Source organism: Hippocampus zosterae, chromosome 20 (assembly GCF_025434085.1).
Source record: "Hippocampus zosterae strain Florida chromosome 20, ASM2543408v3, whole genome shotgun sequence".
Lineage (NCBI taxonomy): Eukaryota > Metazoa > Chordata > Actinopteri > Syngnathiformes > Syngnathidae > Hippocampus > Hippocampus zosterae.
The window spans coordinates 5,947,657-5,966,640 of record NC_067470.1 but is presented as its reverse complement, the minus strand read 5'-3'; the positions used below and the strand labels follow the sequence as shown (position 1 = coordinate 5,966,640).

The 18,984-nt window shown below is 44.5% G+C and overlaps 1 protein-coding gene across 9 annotated transcripts in view; it reads right to left on the bottom strand.

The window, feature by feature from the left end:
• Positions 1 to 179: 179 nt before the first annotated feature.
• The window catches only part of ntng1a (netrin g1a), a 54,957-nt gene continuing 36,152 nt past the window's right edge, over positions 180 to 18,984 (bottom strand). Inside the window, exons 5-9 of one of the 9 annotated variants that reach the window (XR_007960412.1) lie at positions 13,800 to 13,826; positions 7,670 to 7,837; positions 4,635 to 4,769; positions 1,390 to 1,847; positions 180 to 1,190 (exon numbers count right to left, since the gene is read on the bottom strand). Coding sequence is in view for 8 of the 9 variants with exons in the window: in XM_052054966.1 (XP_051910926.1) it covers positions 1,627 to 1,847; positions 4,635 to 4,769; positions 7,670 to 7,837; positions 13,800 to 13,826 (551 nt within the window). In the remaining variant the exon portion in view is untranslated. Of the gene's footprint in view, positions 1,848 to 4,634; positions 4,770 to 7,669; positions 7,838 to 9,439; positions 9,500 to 10,449; positions 10,495 to 13,799; positions 13,827 to 18,984 lie in introns of all 9 variants that reach the window. The other 8 variants (XM_052054967.1, XM_052054971.1, XM_052054968.1 and 5 more) reach the window with 8 other exon arrangements.

The following is an 18,984-nucleotide window of genomic DNA, read 5'->3' as shown; positions in this document are numbered from 1 at the left end:
ACAAAAAGGCAAAAATAGAGAAAGGCAACCGTGGTTGAACTCTCCATTGACCGATTGGTTGCGTGGACAGAAGCTGCAAAATGCGAATGCGTCTTTTCTTTTGGAGTTGTCCCTCGAATGTCACACCGGTTTCACAACGATGTAAAACATGACTGACTCATGAAAACCAGCGACGCCACTCACTTTGAAGCTTTTATTCACTTAAATCCTCAAGCGTTTACGCGAGAACATGACATTTAGAATGTCCTTTGGTGAGATTGTAATACACTTTTTTTTTAAATACTGGATGTAAACTGATATTCTTTGACGCCAGCACATTGCCAACAAAAAGGAAAATGACCCGTAGAACTAAAAGCATGAAATAAAGATGAATGGGGTAGAAAAAGAAAAAAAAAAATACTGCATTTCGGGTGTTGTATACATACATTAAATTTGCCTTTTTTTTGTCACAGTTCAGCAAAGATACAAAAGTACTACATTACTTGTTTTGTTTTCTCAGTTTAGAAGTGAACCTGTAAATACATCGATGATTTTCTATCCACCCGTCGTGTGGAAAACTATCCCCTGACCGGGTCAAGAGAGCAGAGAGTCTAATAGAAAAGAATCAGACAGCTTTAGTGGCGCTTATTGGAGGAGGAAAGATGATGGGAGAGCCGATAGAGAGAGAGAGAGAGAGAGAGAGAAACGGAGAGGATTCTTACACATGTGCATCACCAACATTTGACAAAAAAAAAAGAAAAAGAAAGAAAAAAAAAGAATCCTTCAAGCGACGAGGGTTTGACAGAGTAAGATTCACAAAAGCACAGGTCAGTGGCAGCACGGCGAGGGGAAGGATGAGGAGCATGAGCTTTGAAGGCAGAAAAACGGGTGGAAAGTTTACGCGCCGCAACGTGGCAGTCTGCGCACCTTTCTTTCCATCCATAATGCACAGGGCGAAGAACACCTTCTGCGTTTGTCCTCCCCGACGGACATTATATTGAAGAAGCCCAGGGAAATATTTCTTTGTTTTGTCTTCCTCAACTAGTCCGGCCAACCTTAAGCTGACACGAACGTCCCCAAAAGGGGGTCTCGGCAGCCTCGGTCGGCTCGTGCCAGTCAATTGGTTGCCGCCGTTGTTGCCGTGGCGATAACAGAGGAAGTCCTCTTCAGTTATTCGCTCCGACTGGTGGGGAGCTTAAGCACCTGGATGGCTTAGAGGAAGGATGAGCCGGAGCGGTTGGTCGGGGTGGGTTTGGGAGGGAGGGGGGGGGGGGGGGCGGGGGTTTCATTGTTCATTGCACCCTTTTACGTTCAATTTCAAGATTATTTTGGCATTTTTACAAGTATACATTTACTTTTTTTTTGTATATATTCTTTGATATTGTATGAACAAAAAGAGTTTGCACTCACTGATCCGGCACATTCCTTTTCACATCAGTGTCCGCTGAGGCTGCTCAAAGAAGAAGCTGGTGTAGTACAGTCCACAAAGCTCACGATTGTTCTGCTCGAATGGTCGTGGGTTATTCGAAAGAGGGATGGGGTCGGTCGGTGAGGTGAAGGCTGTTTGTGTGTGCGGGGGGGGGGGGGGGGGGGAGTGGCAGGGGTGGGGGGGCGTGGGGTTAAATTGGTCCCACCAGGTCGGTCTCTTTAGTGAAGTGCCAAGCCCAGAAGTAGCAGTAGAACAAAGGAGGACGCGGGCCTCAGAGGGCGTTGTCCCGAACTGGCACCTCGACAACCCCCCAGCTCCGACTCGCACAGCGGCTTCTCGCACAGCAGGCCCGTGTAGGCCGAGGGGCAGTTGCAGCGGACGTTGCTGATGCACACGCCGCCGTTTTGGCAGCGCATGAGCTCGTTGTCACATACCCGAGCTGTGGAGGAGGCAAAGTAAAAAAAAAAAAAAGAAGACAAGAGTGAGTTCATTGGAGTAATTTGATGACACACAACTTGAGAGTCGCTGTGAGGAAGAGAGAACGGATTAGAGTCGGGCCCCGGCATCAAAGTGCATTGATTTCATATCATTGAATCATTCAACTTTCAAATTCCGAAAGAAGCACATTTGAGTTTTCCAAGATTTAGATCAGATTTATAAATGTTCGACCTATTGCAAGGTTACCGATGTAAGCATTGCGCAAGAATAATCGTAGACTCGCTTTTGAGCGATGAGTAAAATGAGTAAATGTCTTCAAGTAAACATTAACAATGAGCAGTGATTGTTTCACAAAAAGCACATGAATATAAAGTGCAAATTAAATGGCAACAGATGACAATAACATTTCAAAATGTCAACATTTGTCATTTGGATGCAACTTCAAAATGAGGCTGCCCTTAAGGGTTTATAAATTCTTGATCCACCTTGAAATACTCGGTTAAGGCTTAACTAATGAGGAGAGGCGCAATGAGCGTAACCTCCTGCTTGCCAAATAATGAACTAACATCTCCTCTTGTTAGCTATAAATCCTCATCGCGATTTCCGTACTTCAACCTCAAGCTCCCTGTTGCCACTTACTGGCTGACTGGTCAGAGCGCTTCGTGACTGGAAGACCATTAAAACCAGATCAAACAAAAGATTCAGCTTGCTGACTAGTGCGCTAATTATTTTTGACGTCGCGTCAATCGGCACGGTTATTTCCACATTTCCGGTGTAACGAAAAGCAGAGTCCCACAGTTTCCCCCTGAGCCTGTGAGGCTTCCCCCTCGGCCTCCAAACTGCAGCGACTTTAGACAAAGTGAACATCAGGTTGAAAATTGGCTCATATTTAGAGGCGGGACACCGAGGCCACTCGATTCCCGCCGGAGGCGAGCTGTCAAGCAAGCTGCAGGCAAACAAAGCAAGGCTGCGCAAAATAATAAACCAACAGAGACAAATAAACAATGATAAGCACAGGAGAGACTTTGACACGTTTGCCTCCTTTTTTTCCCCGTGAGTGGAAAACAAGATGCTCAGCAATCTAGGAACTCGACGGGACATAAATATCCAAACAACAAATATCGGGGCTCTCAGCCGGGTGCATGCCGTGTTATTTTCATTTCTAATATCATTTTAAAAGGAGCAGAATCCGAAGTATTTGGTCAGTAATTAGAATAACAAATGTGAAGAAATATCTTCAGGGCACACGTGTAGCCAAAATAGGACCGACCTTCACAGTAACCAGAAACTCAAAATAATTCATAAAACGTCCAGTGCTATTATTTTAAAAGTTCCAGCTCCATTTTGACTCTCGGGGTAGTAAGCATACATTTATTTTTCATTTTTTTTCCTTTCTTTTTCTCTCATGTTGGGTCCCTCACACTCCAAATAAAAGAAGAGAGGCAAAGGCACTGAGGTGTATTCATTAAAAGAGGGTGTTTCCTAGAAAATAGCAACGATACGATCAGGATGCAGCAGAGGGGGGGGGGGGGGACTCCTTTAATTAGACGGCGACCTTCTATGTTGTCTCCACTGCTGCTCGTAAAAGTATCCCCCCTTCCGAGAATATTCACAGCGGCTTCCATGCCCGCTGTGCGACATCAGAAAAGCTGACCTGACAAGAGACAACTGCATCTCTTTGGAACGTATTTCTCAGCAACTCACCTTCTTTCATCAAATAGGTTTGACTCGAAATGATCTGGCAAAGTACGGGCATAAAACACGTGCTGTGAGTTATTCGATTCGATCTTGTCAAAGATCCATGGCCATGCAATCAACGTTTACAGGGGTCAAAAGGTCAGACGCATTTTTTTTTGTCTTAATGAAACAGCCGTGTTTACAACCTGGTAATCCAACAGTGGTGATTAACCGTGATTAGTTTTTGCTCTTTTCGGCCCAATTTATGACTTCATCTCCTAAAAATTCCCATCACGTGAAGCGCAAGTCTGCATGTAAACAGGTATGGTACATGATCAGAACTGGTGCATTTACTTTTGATGAGAGAAAATATTTGGAGAGGGGACTGATGAAGTAGGCGTGTCTGGAACGGAAATGTGTTTGGTGAGAGATTTCAGATTTAATTGCATTCCTCAGTCTGCATACAAATGGAGATTTGACCATGCGCGCGTCTCCTTTTGGAATCGGACGATGGAGGATGGAAAGGTCACAACGGGACAACTTTTTCAAGTATTTCTGGTACAAAGCTCTTTTTTTTTTTTGCCTTACCGACAGACGTACGTGTAAACGATCTTGAAGAAAGCGCACAAAAAGTCATGGCGGCCTTCATTTTCATTCTCGTTATGAGCATGAGTGACTGTACAAAAAAAAAAAAACGGGGAATTTCTCCAACTTATATCCTCATCAAGAGTTGTTAGCTTTGGATGACATTGCCTGGCGTTGCGGACTGACAAAAAAAGGTGACGCATACTCAAACAGATTCCAGGCAATCTGTCAAGCCGTCAATATTGGCTCAGCTTTTATGTTGCTGCCGTGTTGCATGGCTGAATAACCGCGTTAGTGAGCAGCATGCGGGCCGTTGCTTCCCCCCCCCGTGTGCCCGGGGGGGCTGAGCGAGACTGTGTATGTCCAGCTGGCTTTACGATCGATGCACATTTTTCCGACAAAGCCAAATATTCAGACAAAAGGGCAATAACGGAAGGTGGGAGATAGCCAGACAGCCAATTAATGGATGGGGGGTGGGGTGGGGGGTGGGGACTTGAAAGTTGGCGGTCGTTGCGGTTCTACTTACATTTGCAGCCATCGTCCCACATATAGCCGGGCAGACACTCGTGACACTTAGGCCCTGTAGTGCCCTCCTTACATATACAATATCCTGTGCCATTACAGCGATCACTGACTGAGCCAAAGGGATTACAATTACACTCTGGAAAAACAAAAGACACACAAGCTGGAGACAAGGTGCAGGTGCTTTGACATCCCAGCACCCCTCGCCAATGTTCACAGCGTGGCCCAATGGTCCTTGAGTTCAATTACCGTTCAACAACATTCGCCCGATGAAAACTTGTGGCGACATCGCCCGCAATGAAACTGCTGCCATTTCAATAGTAACACAGAATGAAAACATTGTGAAGTGGATTGTGCGTGCGAGCATTTTGCCAGTCGTTTTTTAAAAAAACCAAATTTAAATAGTCTTTTTTAAATCAATGAGAAATCATTTCAATGGTCGTCAAAGTTAGATCACATTGAATATGATACGCCCCCACCCAAAAAAAGTACAACATGCTCTTTTTATTAAGATGAAGCAAATTTACTCCCGAAAAAAAATGGTTACTGCGATACTAGTCTACATCTTCATGTCGCCCATCAAATTTGAAATATTAGGAAGAAGTTAAGTGTCATTCAAATATCGATAAGTAATTTTGTATTGTTTATTATAAGATCATTTCATTTGTGAAATAGGACAGTAGGTCATGCATGCACACCCATTAAAACTGATGAGCTCTCATTTGATTTCCGCTTTAAAAAATGGCATTTTCCCCCCCTAAAGCTCTCACAATGTGATCACTTTCGTCATTTTAAAGTGTCGTCTGCAATTGCGTTCCTATTTTCACCGCCTTACTAATCCTTCATTTTAACGTACAGCGCGCAGTGAGCAAATGTATGACGCACACAATCATTAGCTTAGCTTCAATTTCAGGTGGACCAAATGGGCTTCAGTGCACATGCGAGGTGTAAAATGACATTGATCAAAACAGGCAGCAGGTGTGCAGAAGTGGAAAAGGGAGAGTGCAAATGGCTGTTTTCAGGACACGTGGGAATGTCACCAAGATGGCGGAGTGGAATGAGTGGAAGGGCATCACATTGAAATGGGCTTTGTTGTCATCATTTCTCTCAAGCCCAGAGTGTTACATCAATACTTTTCATGGCCCTGCGACCACCACGTCTTGCACAAACTCAGCTAGGCTGGGTTCCAGATACGTAGTTTGGGGACCTCTGTGTTAAACCATGTGTGGTCATGAAATCGCAAGTTCACACTGACTTTCCGAACAGCCCGTACAAGATGTGTTTGGCCCTAAACCACGTTGACCTTCCATCGTTGCGCTACAGATGCAACCCTTTGCTCTCCAAGTGACAACGGCAGTATTTTTAACGACCCCCGCCGCACATCATCTTCAACGTACATGCCAGGCAACAGGCAAGAGGTGACTTTAAGTGACAAATCAAGGCGTGGAGGTCAGCGTGCGGAGCCGGGGTGGCTGCCAATTCGGCACAAGGTAAATTGTCGGTGGCCTTTAATGCCTCGTGATGGGTTTCAGCTGTTGCTCCTGAGGCCTTTTCATATATTTGACATAATGTCATATAGCATGTCTGACTTCTTTGTTTCCTTGGAACTGTCGTAACCTGTCAGCCTGTCTACCCCCCCCCCCCCCCCCCCCCCCACCCCTCACCAGCCGCCACTCCCGAGCTCCCCTCAGGACTTAAACATGCACCTGGCACTGCGGACGTTGAAAGACTGGCAAATGTAGCTTTTGTCATCGGGGACCATGCAAAATATGTTCCCATATTTTTACACAAAGAAAAACAGCCGAGGCAAGTTAGAGTGCTCGTGAAAAGGTCACGGCCGGATTAAAATGGCTCGTAACTGACAATTACAATGAAAGAAAACGAGAGTTTGGCTTCTCGGGACTAATTGTGTGAGAGAAATATGCTGATTGCAGTTGCCTTGTCCACAAATGACGAAGCTATTTTAAACTCGGCTTGTTTACCTCGTCGCCAAAAAATAGATCAAGAGTAATCTAGCAGAACAAACAAGTGTTTTCAGATTCCACTCTATATTTAGGCCACGTGCAAAATATGGATCCTTCATTAATGCCTCCAAAATCTTTTTTTTTTAGACCAAGAAAAAAAAATTGGAGTGTTTGTGTTTGCCTGGATTTATGGCTTCTGTCAAGGTGACCGGAATTAAAAGCGATTTTGGAAAATCTGTCAATTTTTGTGATTATTATGATTATTTTTTTTTTTGTACAAAACCTTCAGGCGTGCGCTCGAGACGAAGGTGGCTCAAGTTGAGAGGGGTTTTGCTTTCCCCTTTTCAGACCTTTTCAACACAAAGCAGGTATCCAGTTCGGCAATAAAACGGCTTCACCAGAAGTTTAACGTTTCGGAATAGCTCAGCCTGGGGAGCTGATTCCAATCGATGTGGAGTAACCCGAAGGGAGCTCTACCTGCAAGATGCTGAACAATCTACCAGGTTTAAGGTGCTTTTGCACAAAGGAACGTGCAAAGATTGCCGAGTCAATTCATGACTTCAGAGACCTGATGCTGCATTACCAACTAACTAGGTCTTCAGCAATCAGTGTGTCAATTGATCATTGCTTCACGTTCCGTGTTTTTTCCCCTCCAAGTTTTATCACTTTGTGCTAGAGTTTTAAACCTCTATTGCCAGCTCAGACTAATTGAAACACGAGTCACAAAATGAATGACTCACATTCAAGTTAGCTGTCAAATTCCAACCTTAGAAAGAAAGCCACTGATTTTCATGTACAGTACATGTGTGTACCGGTGGTGCCATCTTGTGAATTTTAGAGGGCCAAATTTGCGCAATACCATTATTGCACAATGGTATTGCGCAATATAATTTCCTTCCAACCGCCATTATACTAGACACGTAAATTGAGGATGGATGTTAATGAACGAAGTGGACCTGGAGAAGGCAAAACAGGACAATGTGAACAGAAGGACAGTTAATAAAAGGAGGATGAAGGTGGACCAGTCAGAGTGAGGACAGTTTGAAGGAGAAAAAAGGGGAAGCGAGGGACTAACCTATGCAAACATTTTCATCATCCAGTTCTGCCGAAGCATTGCGATAGAAGCCCAGCTTGCATAGCTGGCAGTGCTGCCCCCTAGTGTTGTGCTTGCAGCTCACGCAAATAACCGTGTTTAGCAGCTCGATGTAGCTGCAACGGTTGGAGTGGCCGAAGCATTCGCAGTCTTGCAAAGAGGGCGGATGTGTGCAGAGAAGGCAGACAGAAAAGTCGTCGAATTTGGTCCGCTGCTTTCAGCGCTACGGCGGTCGGGTTAGCACGAATCTGGTGCCGTAGCATGCCGGGTTAACAATGGGGCGAGATGTTTGGAAGATCATGAGAGGGGCGTGGAGGGTTCATGAGTAGTTTGCCACGAGCACAGCCACTGTTTTAGAATCGCCATTGCAGAAGCACAGCGTTAGTATAATCACAACACATCACAAGACAGGACCAGGCGCGAGAAAGTACGGTAATACGCTCACATTAAAAGCACCACACAGTGTAGGGCGGGTAAAGCCAGGAGAGAATTTTAACCCGATGAACCAAACTGTAGACTTTCGACATTGCCTGTCCAGATACAATTTCGCGCTTGCTCTGATTTGAAGTGACAGGAAAGAGGATGAGATGAAACCGTTTTTGCCAGTAATCTGGAATGAACGTTTCCCCGACAAATTCAAGAAGCCTAAATTTTATCTAACAGTTGAAAGGTGTTTCTTTCACAGCCTGACACTACGATGTCAACTTGTGAGCCACGGTTTGCTCATGCAGATTAGAGCTGAAGATATTGCTGACCATTGATTGGTTGTCAGAGAATTGTCACCGTTTAACTTTTTGTGAACTACATGCCCGGTTGCTGCGGTGATGTCACTCTCTAGTTGCCACTGCTATCGCCGTCCTGCCTACTTACTCCATGGCGGGATTTCAAGCCCTGACTGTACCGTTTGGTGGAAATGAGGCTAAGATGATTCTGCCTCACTTCTTCCCGGGCTCTGATATTTTTAATGTCCCTTTTTGGAAACAGGATAGTGTTTACCAATGCTTATTAGGTCAGCTGACACAAAGCTGCAACTCAAGTCGAAAATGAAAAATTGACAGCCGAATCGCCGTGGTCATTAACAGCTTGAAGCCAATGGGAGGGTCAGATTATCTGCTGCTAGATTTCATGCGGCTTCGATGCGGCGCAATGTCTGTGAAAGCTCATGCTTGCAGTCATTTCTGCTCACTGTCATCCCTGCCCTGAAGGCTGCAGGATGGGCAGGTTCGGAGCCTCACTTCAACTGCGCTCATAGCAATAAGACTGGCAGGCTGAATGACCACTGACACCATGTGTCACAGTTGAGACAGATGTGCACTCTTAAGCCTCACCGCCGCCAACCGCTTGGAAGGAATACCCAGAGAGGGAAGAACGAGATTGGGGCTTTTTGTCCAAGGGATTGTGGTTATTAAGGATGAGTATTGAGGTCAATTTGCCCTGTCCACTTACTAACAACCTGACAAGGCTTGACCATGAAGGAGCACCCGTGTTGTCTATTGGGCAACCATGGACAAGCATAAGACTGAAGTAGTACTCCTCACTTTTTTTTTTTAACCACAAGATAAAGAAGCTGCATTTTTATAGAAATGGGCTAAGGTTGTAAATAAAGTTTCTTAGTGTAGTTGTAGTTTCACCCACTTTATTTACACTTTGGGTGAGGATCAGTCTAAAATTGGGTTAGTAGTTCAGGGTCCGACAAAAGGCGGTAGAAATCTGAGTTTTCATCGGGGTCGGGGGTGGGGGGTGAATTCCTACCTCGTTTGCGGTTTGCAACGTGGACTGAAGGGGCAGTGGACAATGCAACTTGTGGCGCTACTAGAAACAAATGTAAAAAAAGAAGAAAAAAAAAGGAAAAAAGAAATCAACATGACAATGCAATCCAACGTAAACATGTCAGATAATTAAGAACATGGAGCATCGAGCTGGATCATGAAAATCAAAGCAGGTCGCAAAAGATGAACGATGGCTCTGGAAAAAGGAGATGTGGCGTTGCCAAGTGAGGTTGGCTGCATGTAGCGGCATCTGATACAAACGCCAAAGCATTTGAATATTTGGATTTTCTGCTTCATTTAATAAACAAGTGTTTTGTTTGATTAAGGCCTGCGTGCTTCCCCCAGACACAAAACTAGCCTCTGACAAACCGCTCGTCCACCTCACACGAGGCCAGCCAAGAATGTTCCACTCTAAACGTATGTGCAGGAGCGTGACTTGGGAAACGGACTCACAGTGAAGGCATCAATCTCCCAATTGTGTTGCAGTCACAGAACAAAGAGTGGCTAAAGGAAATCGGCATCTGCCACATCAGCCCTCGGCACACGTGCTCTGCCGTGTTGTGCGCTAGCTGTTAGCGAGATGGCTGCACATCGTATCTGCATGACGGATGAACGCCGAGTTGAGCCGAACATCAATATGCGCAAAACCACTGAGGACCCACTTCCGCTTTTCTTCACTTTGCACTCCGATGGGAGAAAAAAAAAAATTCTAGGAAGTTAGGAATAAAAGCAGTGGAAGGCGAGCAATGTGCATCCAAGAGTAGTGGGCGAAATCATATGAGAACAGTTGAGCTTCTCATGAAAAGACAAGTCTTCAGTGAGAAGTCAACATCGTGAGCATCCGCTTTAAATGGGGCTCATCTGCTACATTCAAGTGAAACCTAGCTTGGACAAAAAAAAAAGGCTTATTTGTTACTTCTACACAGCTACGCTGACGGTACATAAATCTCTGTGTGAAAGCAAACACATCATTGCATAATCCGAGAGGCCTACCTTCTTTTCGGTTAGCGACACCTAGGGACGAGACATTCGGCCGAACTGCGTGCAATTGAGAGAAACCATCAGTTATTCATGTGCACTCGGGTGATGCACTTAACAGTCGGTCTACGGGGGGGGGAACTATGTGGCGGTTGAACACACACAACTGGAGACACGCACAGGTCTGGCATGAGTCGAAACCAGTCCAATTGGAGGAACAGCAATGTGGCACAGTTTGACATGGACGGAGCAACGCCAAGCATCCCATTCGAGGACACCGGGGGAGACGTTGGATGTAACTGGCGTGACTTGCACGGGGGGGGGGGGATTGTGCTGTGTATGTTTATGATGATGCCGATGGTGATTGACAAACACATGACACCCTCTCCAAAAACAAACAAAACAAAACCAAAAAAAAAAACAACAACTCCCATTTGAGTCATGGCTTACGCGTGTGACTTAATTCTGAATGGCAACTCGAGACGTTTGGGGGCATTTTGTTTAATTCATCACATTGACTACGTGATCAATATCTAATTACAGTGTATTTCTGGTGGAGGAATAACAATGAATAAATAATGGCAGGTGTTGGGATTTGGAATGACGGACTGCTGTGGGAAGCATCACCTCAGCGTACATCCACATCGGTATTTCCGTGTCGGGGAAATACTCTCACATGCCTGGAAATGGAGAGGGCTCAAGCAACACGGGTACATTCCCTCCTCGGGGCCCCCCTCCATCTTTTTTTTTTCCCTTCGTCATTCTTTGTCCTTCGACCGTATAAATGGGGCACCTTCCTGCGATTAACGCAATGCCGTCAAATATGAAAAAGGTGTCAACAGGGAATGTGACCTCGCTTCTTTGGCAAAAGAACACTTTTCAAGCTGTTGCATTTCAACTTGATCCCCCCCACCCCCTCTCCCCCTGGACTGAATAATACATCAGCTCGGAAAACCGTGACCATCACTTTTAATCCCCTAACGTTTGCATTTATTGATTTAAGAGAGACAAAAGACTTTCATCCCATCTGATTTTTTTTTTTTTTGCACCCCCATCACCCTCCCAAAAGTGATTTACGATTGATCTTGCATTTGGAATCAGACATCACCTCTGGTGCACTCAACCCAAACATGTATTCTTTCTTTTTTTTGTTTTGATGTTTTATTTTTATGATGGATTACAAAAAAAAACCCCTCCCAATTTCAATCTCTGGCGTCTAATTAATTCATTTGAAAGGTTTTGCGATCAAAATCCATTGCTTAGTTTCTTTATTTTCACAGACGATTGTTGTGCTCAGCAAGGCGCTGAAACAGTTTCAATCAATGCCGCACCGAGAATAACAAAATGCTATTAAAAGGGCCCTGTTTCCTGTCTTTGAAATATTCATTTTGCTTTAATATATTGCCATTAAGTCCGATTTGATTGCCCTGACATATGTCAGAGGACAGCAAAATAATCGATCGTAAATAAATTAAAGTGCAAAAACTAACGCCAGACTTCCCTTCGTTCCACACGACGTTTTCATCTATTTAACGTCGTCAGACGGCTGAACTTCTCTCATCCTCTTTAGTCATTTAGTGTTCAAACTTGTGTTGTTTGCGCAGCCTCGTCCTCTTCCGAGCAGATAGTCTGAGCACTTTTGCGCCACTGCTGTGAAAGGCTGCAGTGCGAGAGTCTAGCATGCACACTCCATGTTCAGCTTTTGAGGACGGGTGTCATGCACGGTGAGGCATTTGGACGCATGGCAGAGACACACACACACATATACATAACGTGCACGGAGATATTTATGCATATGCGTGCAAGGCGCAGAGGGGGGGAGCAAAATGGCAAGTCAAGGTGATAAAGAAGGCAAGCGGCGGAAAATTGGTCTTTTGCCACGTGTCCATTTCTGATGAGCGTGCTGTCCACTTTTCTCTTAAGCCTGATTAAAAACCACCTGAGGACAATCTGTTTGCACACTACGGCTCACACAACACGCCGGAGGAAGATTGCCCGATGCTGGCAAATAAAACGCACGACATGTCCTTCAATAAAAATTTGCTCGGACAAGCTAGTCCTATTTTTTCCCGTGCCCCCCCCCAAAATAAAATAAAAAGGTTAATAATTTTAGCGATGACATGCTTCCCATCATACTCAACTTTATTTGTATTGATTTCAACAATGTTTTTTAATTTTAAAATAAGATTTTACATTTTTTTGGTTTTATGGATCATCTCGTTAAATGATTCATTTTGTCAAAGGTCTCGTAACCGTTTTTACTGCAGGCTGAAAGTGACCAGCGCATTTACTTGTGTTTCAATCTATTTTGTCCGTATCACATTAATAAGAAGAGTACAATTATTGGCTGTGTTGACTGCGCGCGTCTGACGATAATATTGACATATATTTGATACACTTTAGCGAATGGATAATTGCAGGGGCCAGCATACGTGAACCTTGCATTTCGTCTCCCAGCGAATGGACAATTTGAATCCGACATGTTTTCGTCAACATTCTGCCGATGCGGGCGTTGGTAATATTCTCTCCGATTTGCAATAAAAGACGGAGAGTGGCTGTGAGTGCACTTTGACTTTGTGTTCAACGCCGTCCTCCCGTTGCTGCATCGCACAGCCTCGCAGACGGCGGCAACGTGAGAGCGGGCGCGCCTTATTTCTCGCTTTCTTCTTCTGAGGGCACGGCTTGATGGTGATCATACCGGCGCAGCTCATATTAAAATAACCTTAAGCAAACCTCATACTTTCGGAAAAAAAGTCTTTGCCCTGAAATAAAGTTGGGATGCTGTTTTTTTTTAAATGTAAAGGAAAAGGTAAGGACACGTGTTGAGCGAGACGACTCTCGAGAGCTATCATAAACAAATGGGAAGCAAGACTCATTTGGAGACAGCACAGACCCCCGATTCGAACGACCCTTTTGGCATTGATTTGCGAGTCCTACGGAAAAATACTGAGGCTGCCACCTGCACACCTTCATTTTGGCTCGTCGATCACGTAAGGAGGAATAAATCAATAAACGCATCATAAACATTTCTCGTGTTAGACTCCAATTGCACACGTCACATAGGTGGCCAACTACAAGGGAGATCTTGCAGTTTGTCCTCGAGCAACGCACATCTCAACTCTACGACAGTTGTAAGGTTTGCCCGCGCACACCACCCAATAGAGGCGCACGTACGGATGTCACCCCGATGCATCAACGGGCTGAATGCGGTCTGGAAATATTAACGACGCATATCTAACCCTAAACCGCAGCTCATTAGAAATGAACACTTGGCATCAATTTGAGAGACGTGTGGTGAAGGGTGGCGCGATTGGCAGAGCGAATCAACCAGCACTGTGACAGTTCCTTTGTGACGGATTACTTACTAACAGGACCAATGTTATTAGGAATACCTGCAAGAGAGGAAGAGAAAAACAAGGGCATAAATTCAGACAGAGGGAAAAAAAAAGTACGGACGGCAACCTTTCATTTCATTCATTGACAATCCACTCATTCTTTGAATTCAATTATCCTTGAATTCCCTTGATCGGTTGCAGCTCTCACCACCATCGTGCAACAGCCCGACTTGGATGAGCAGCATTGAAAAAACTAATTCCAGCGGACACGTTAGGGCCAGAAACAAAGCGTGTCTTTATCTTTTCAAGTTAAAAAGACATTTGAAGATGCGTCTGAGTCGCCCTGCTTTGTCAAAACGATTCTTTGTCAAACGTAGGCGAGACGGAATTCTCATGCACACCTTCAGCGACACAACGCATCCAATGTCGGCGCAGAGCCAAAAGTCTGCCCGTGAAGCCAGGACGCGTCTCATCCTGTCCGTCCCCCTCCCCGTGCCAGACGGCCAGCGAGCATAGAACGGAGCAGCGTGTCTCATTCCCATGGTGACAAGTTCCCTCTCACCTCAGGGCGTCGACTGGTTGTGCTTCTGTGGAATTGAGATGTCTCATTCTTCCCGTTTCAATCAGGTCAGCGTTTGAAGTGATATTTACAACGCAGCAATTGAACAGATTTCCACTTGTGTGGAAGTGGGAGGCTCAAACCGCTGTCATTCAATCACTGTCTCTGATCTTTGCTACGTCCTGTAAATTATCAGCTCTGTGTGTGTGTGTGTTCCCTGTAAACTGTGAACTGCAGGACGCCATGCCGACACACGGAGACGGAGCATAATGGATGCCGGACCTCCAGGGGGGGGTGGGCACAGATGCGATCGAGGAGACAGGAAGGACAACGGTGAGGATGAGTTGAATCATAATCACCTTTATTGTGCTTAAGGGTGCAGTTTTAGCAGTAGTAGCGTCGAGTGTCAAAATAAACGCTGCTCGAGCGGCGTAAAGGGAAAAAGGAAAACGGGAGAGATGGCAAATTAGGGTGACCAAATGTCGACTCAGATAGACTTTTGGAGAAACAAAGCAACTGACAGAATGATTCACTAGCCATTAGATCCAAGAGATGAAAACCTACCCTGACCTCTTTCTGTTGCTGGTCCCTCTCTCTGGAATGACCTCCCACTGAACATTCGGCAAGCCTCCTCGCTGCCCATCTTTAAAGCCCTCCTCAAAACTCACTTGTATTCTTTGGCGTTCGACTCAGCATGACTTAGATTTGTTTCTAACTTTATTACCGATTCGTCTTACTGTTTATTGTGTATGTTAAATCGCTCCATGTACAGCACTTTGTATGCAGCGATGGCTGTTTGAAAGTGCTCTATAAATACTGTTGACTTGACTTGACTTAACCGTGTTTCTAAAGGATTTCATACTTTGTTTTTGTTTCCTTACTTTGGACATTTGTTGTTTCATATTTATGTTTTTTTAAGGTCATGAAATGTGTAATTCGTCACCATTAATTCTCAAATCTTATAACTCAATGTATTTTGTCTTTATTCTCAATGTTCACAAAGAGGGGGGTTGGGGGGGGGGGGCGGGAAAAACTGCACCATATATAGTTCTGTGAGCGAAACACTAATTTAGACTCAAACCCAGCACTCCCTGATTAATGACGGAAGTCGTTCATCCATCACTGCACCACTCCAGAAGTTTGCCCACGAATTGGACGTGAAAAAAATTCCAGTCAGGCCACAAAGACTTGAGAAGACACATTGGTTAAAAACAAAACAAAAAAAAAATTCTAGAAGATGAATGGGAGAAAAAAAAACTAAACAAAAACAAATGATCATAGATGTGAAAGAATGTAATGAAAATGAAAAAATAAGGTCGCCTGTGTGACTTTATACAGATGAGATTGTTCTGTTCTACAAAACAAATATGTCTGTGCTGCTAAATATGGCCATATGGACAAATCGACAGTCTCAGTCCTCACACACTCCAAGGTGAGGATTCAGTCCTGTGAATGCAACACCGGAGACCGGCTCTTGTTAGTGAGCGGCACAAAGCGCAAAAGTTTCACAGCCTGAGTGGGAAAAGTAGAAAAAAAAGTCATCAATATCGTCTGCCATCGCGATACCGCTGCTCTTTGCCTTCAGCGAGGAAATGTGAGAGTGCCGCAGCGTGGATGGAGCTGTCGATTAGAATGCACTGCGATGAAGGCACAATGAACCAATTAATCGCAGAGTTCGTTGTTCACTTCAATAAACACCTCGTCTTCAAGGAAAACATCACATCTTCAGCAAATCACCGTGCACCTCAACGTCCGCTCTACAAATATCCAAACCGATATTCAATCTCCATTAGAGTAGCCGGATGCACACATTTGATATAATATAGCACATACATGCAAAAGCACAACTTTAACAGTCTTGCCATTGGGAATGTGATGAGAAACCGGGCTTTTCTAAATAAAATAAATATTTTCAAAATAAATGTTAGAAACTGGCGACTCATTAACAAAACATACTTGACGCGCTTCCTTCCTGTTTAATACGATTCGGAGCCCCGATGGGCTGTCAGCACAATTATTCACCCCTTTATGAACAACCTGTGGGCTTTGAACAGACTTCCAAGATCCACTGTCGCAGCCATTCCATTATTTTTCAATCACTGTCATTTCCTATCCTGTCCACGTTGCCCAGCGCCATCATGATGAGGGCACGGCGGCAATCTAATTTTATCCTATCACACCGGAAGAGCATTAGCAGCTCATGTTGACCGTGCGCTTCATTGATTTTTACGAGCGATGTCGGGATCACGGTTGCAAGTCGCTGAACATGATCTGTGAAGGGCGTGCGATTCATTGAAAATGATCTATGACCATGTGGGGTCAGTAGCCCATGCTCCAGCCCCCCCACGCCCTTTCGCCGCCCCATCCACAAAAACACACGCACACATTCAGGGTAGGCAGGCTGAGTCATGAACGGTAACGTCAAGTCATTTTCATATAAATCTCCCTTCCCGGAGATGAGAGAAATTAATGCCTCACAGGCTCTGCACATTTCTGCAGTCATCCATCTGAGATCACCGCGGTGACCTTAATAATAAATTATATCAAGCCCATAATAAACATGTTCCCTGATAAAGCTACGGGGAACACAGCTTTGTCGCGCACACTAAACAATTCCATCCTTCATGTCCGCATGTTCCAAACTGAAAATAAATTGTCATCGGAATTGTGAATCAAATATTTATAAATGCCCCCCCCCCCCCCACCAAACCCCCTTTGATTAAAAAAAAAATGTAATGTGTTCTTTTTTTTAAATGTTTTATAGGAAACCATTCATCACCAAACACAGGAGTCCATCTATAGTGGTGGCCTGTACTTTGCCGAATGTTACTATGTAATAACAGCTAACAGGCTAGCAACGGAGAGACCGGCAACAAGCGTGCAACAAGAAAGAGCAAAATGACACACTGGCTCATTGAGGTGGCAGCCTTGCTCATTTGATCGAAAGGCGTGGCTCGGAATTGAAGCTTCATCCTATCATCCGGGTGCCTGAGGCGTCGTTCAAGATTTCTATGATGGAATGACGTGCATGTCAGGTGGAGAAAACGTAGGGAGATGGGATCTAAGATTAAAAAAAAAAGTATTTGAAAAAGAAAGAATGCCATCACAGCTGCATGGCAATAAAACAAGATATTTTATAGTGCAACTTTGTGCAATTGGCGAATACGTGATTATATTGCACGACCGCATTACTTCGACAAAAAGAAGGAAGGAGTGAGTAAAATCATACTACGAGAGACTTTTAAGATGTTCGAGTCAAATGCGAATGTAATTCGCGCTATTGTCGTGGAGAAGTGTTATTGGAGGACAATTTGCATAATGGTTGTTTTGTGCTCCCGAAGAATGAGATTTATTTTACGGCCACATTAGAAGATCCCGTGGGGATTTGCTCCTTTGAGTGAAATAGGCACAGAAGCAGACTCCTGCTGTGCAAAAGAGATTCAGCAAAATATTCAGTGCGTGTGTGTGTGTGTGTGTGTGTGTGGTGTGTTTGTTCGGTTGTTTTAATGAGTGCGAGGCATGACACTGTACCGTATGTGTTAGCACCCATGATAATTGGTGAGCGCATTTGGTGACATTTCCATGATCAGCAGCTCTTTGTAGGACTTAAAATAAAGCTGCAGCATCCGGAGCATAATGAATGCAGTGCAGAAACCTGGCTGTTATTCTGACAACAATCTCCTCTCTTCTTCACGTTTTTTTTTTTTTTTTGGTCCACACGGAATGGTGGCAAGATATGTCAATAACCTTCAGGCTTTGGATTGAAAGCGAACCCCCCAAAATCAATGCAGTTGAACAGGATGAGGTCACATTAAATTTTGAAAAGATTTTTCATGGTCTCATACTTATTTAACATATATTCGAACGAGAGTGTGTAGACTTTTTTTTTATACACACTGTATGCAGATTTTGCCTGAAATCAAGGATAAAGATGTGCTTAGTCACCTGCAGGGAATACATAATGTGTCTCTGTTATGAATATGTGTCTTTGTGTGCATCGGTGAACCAAAGGATGTGTGACACTTTTTTTTTTTTTTTTTTTAATAATGTGCTGTCAGTCTGGGGTCTAGGAAGGGCTATTTTTACTCACCCTTCCCAAGTCTCATAACAGGGATCCCTTGGGACGGAGAATAAGTCATTAGGTCGGCGGCCAAGAGCCTTCGAGCACAGGTGATGAATGCAGAAATCACAGCAGATGCAATAAGGCGAAAGAGCCGGATAAAACTTGAGAGCTTTAAACGGATACCGGCGCGCTCAAGCATATAAATGCAGCTTATAGTTTATCCGGATGTCTGAAAGGCAATGGGTGATGTGTACGTACGATACTGTACGACCTCCCGCAGTTGATTAATGAATTAAGTAGCATTTAGTCCGTGGGTCAGAGTGACTGATAAGAAAAATGAATAACGTTCAGGTCATTTGCATCTCATTTAAGTGCCGCCGAACGACATCGCGTGGGCAAAAAGAACATGCGCTAATCACAAAAAGTTTGGGATGCGGGGCTTCCGGGTTCAATTTCTTTCAAAATCTTAATGCACAATTTCTTCGACAGGTGAACCGAATTTGGCCTTCCGGAAGCTTTTGAACACTCGACTGTTCAGTGTTTCAGTGCTTTTGGCACAACTTTCTGTTGTCTACCAAGGAGCTGAATGGCAA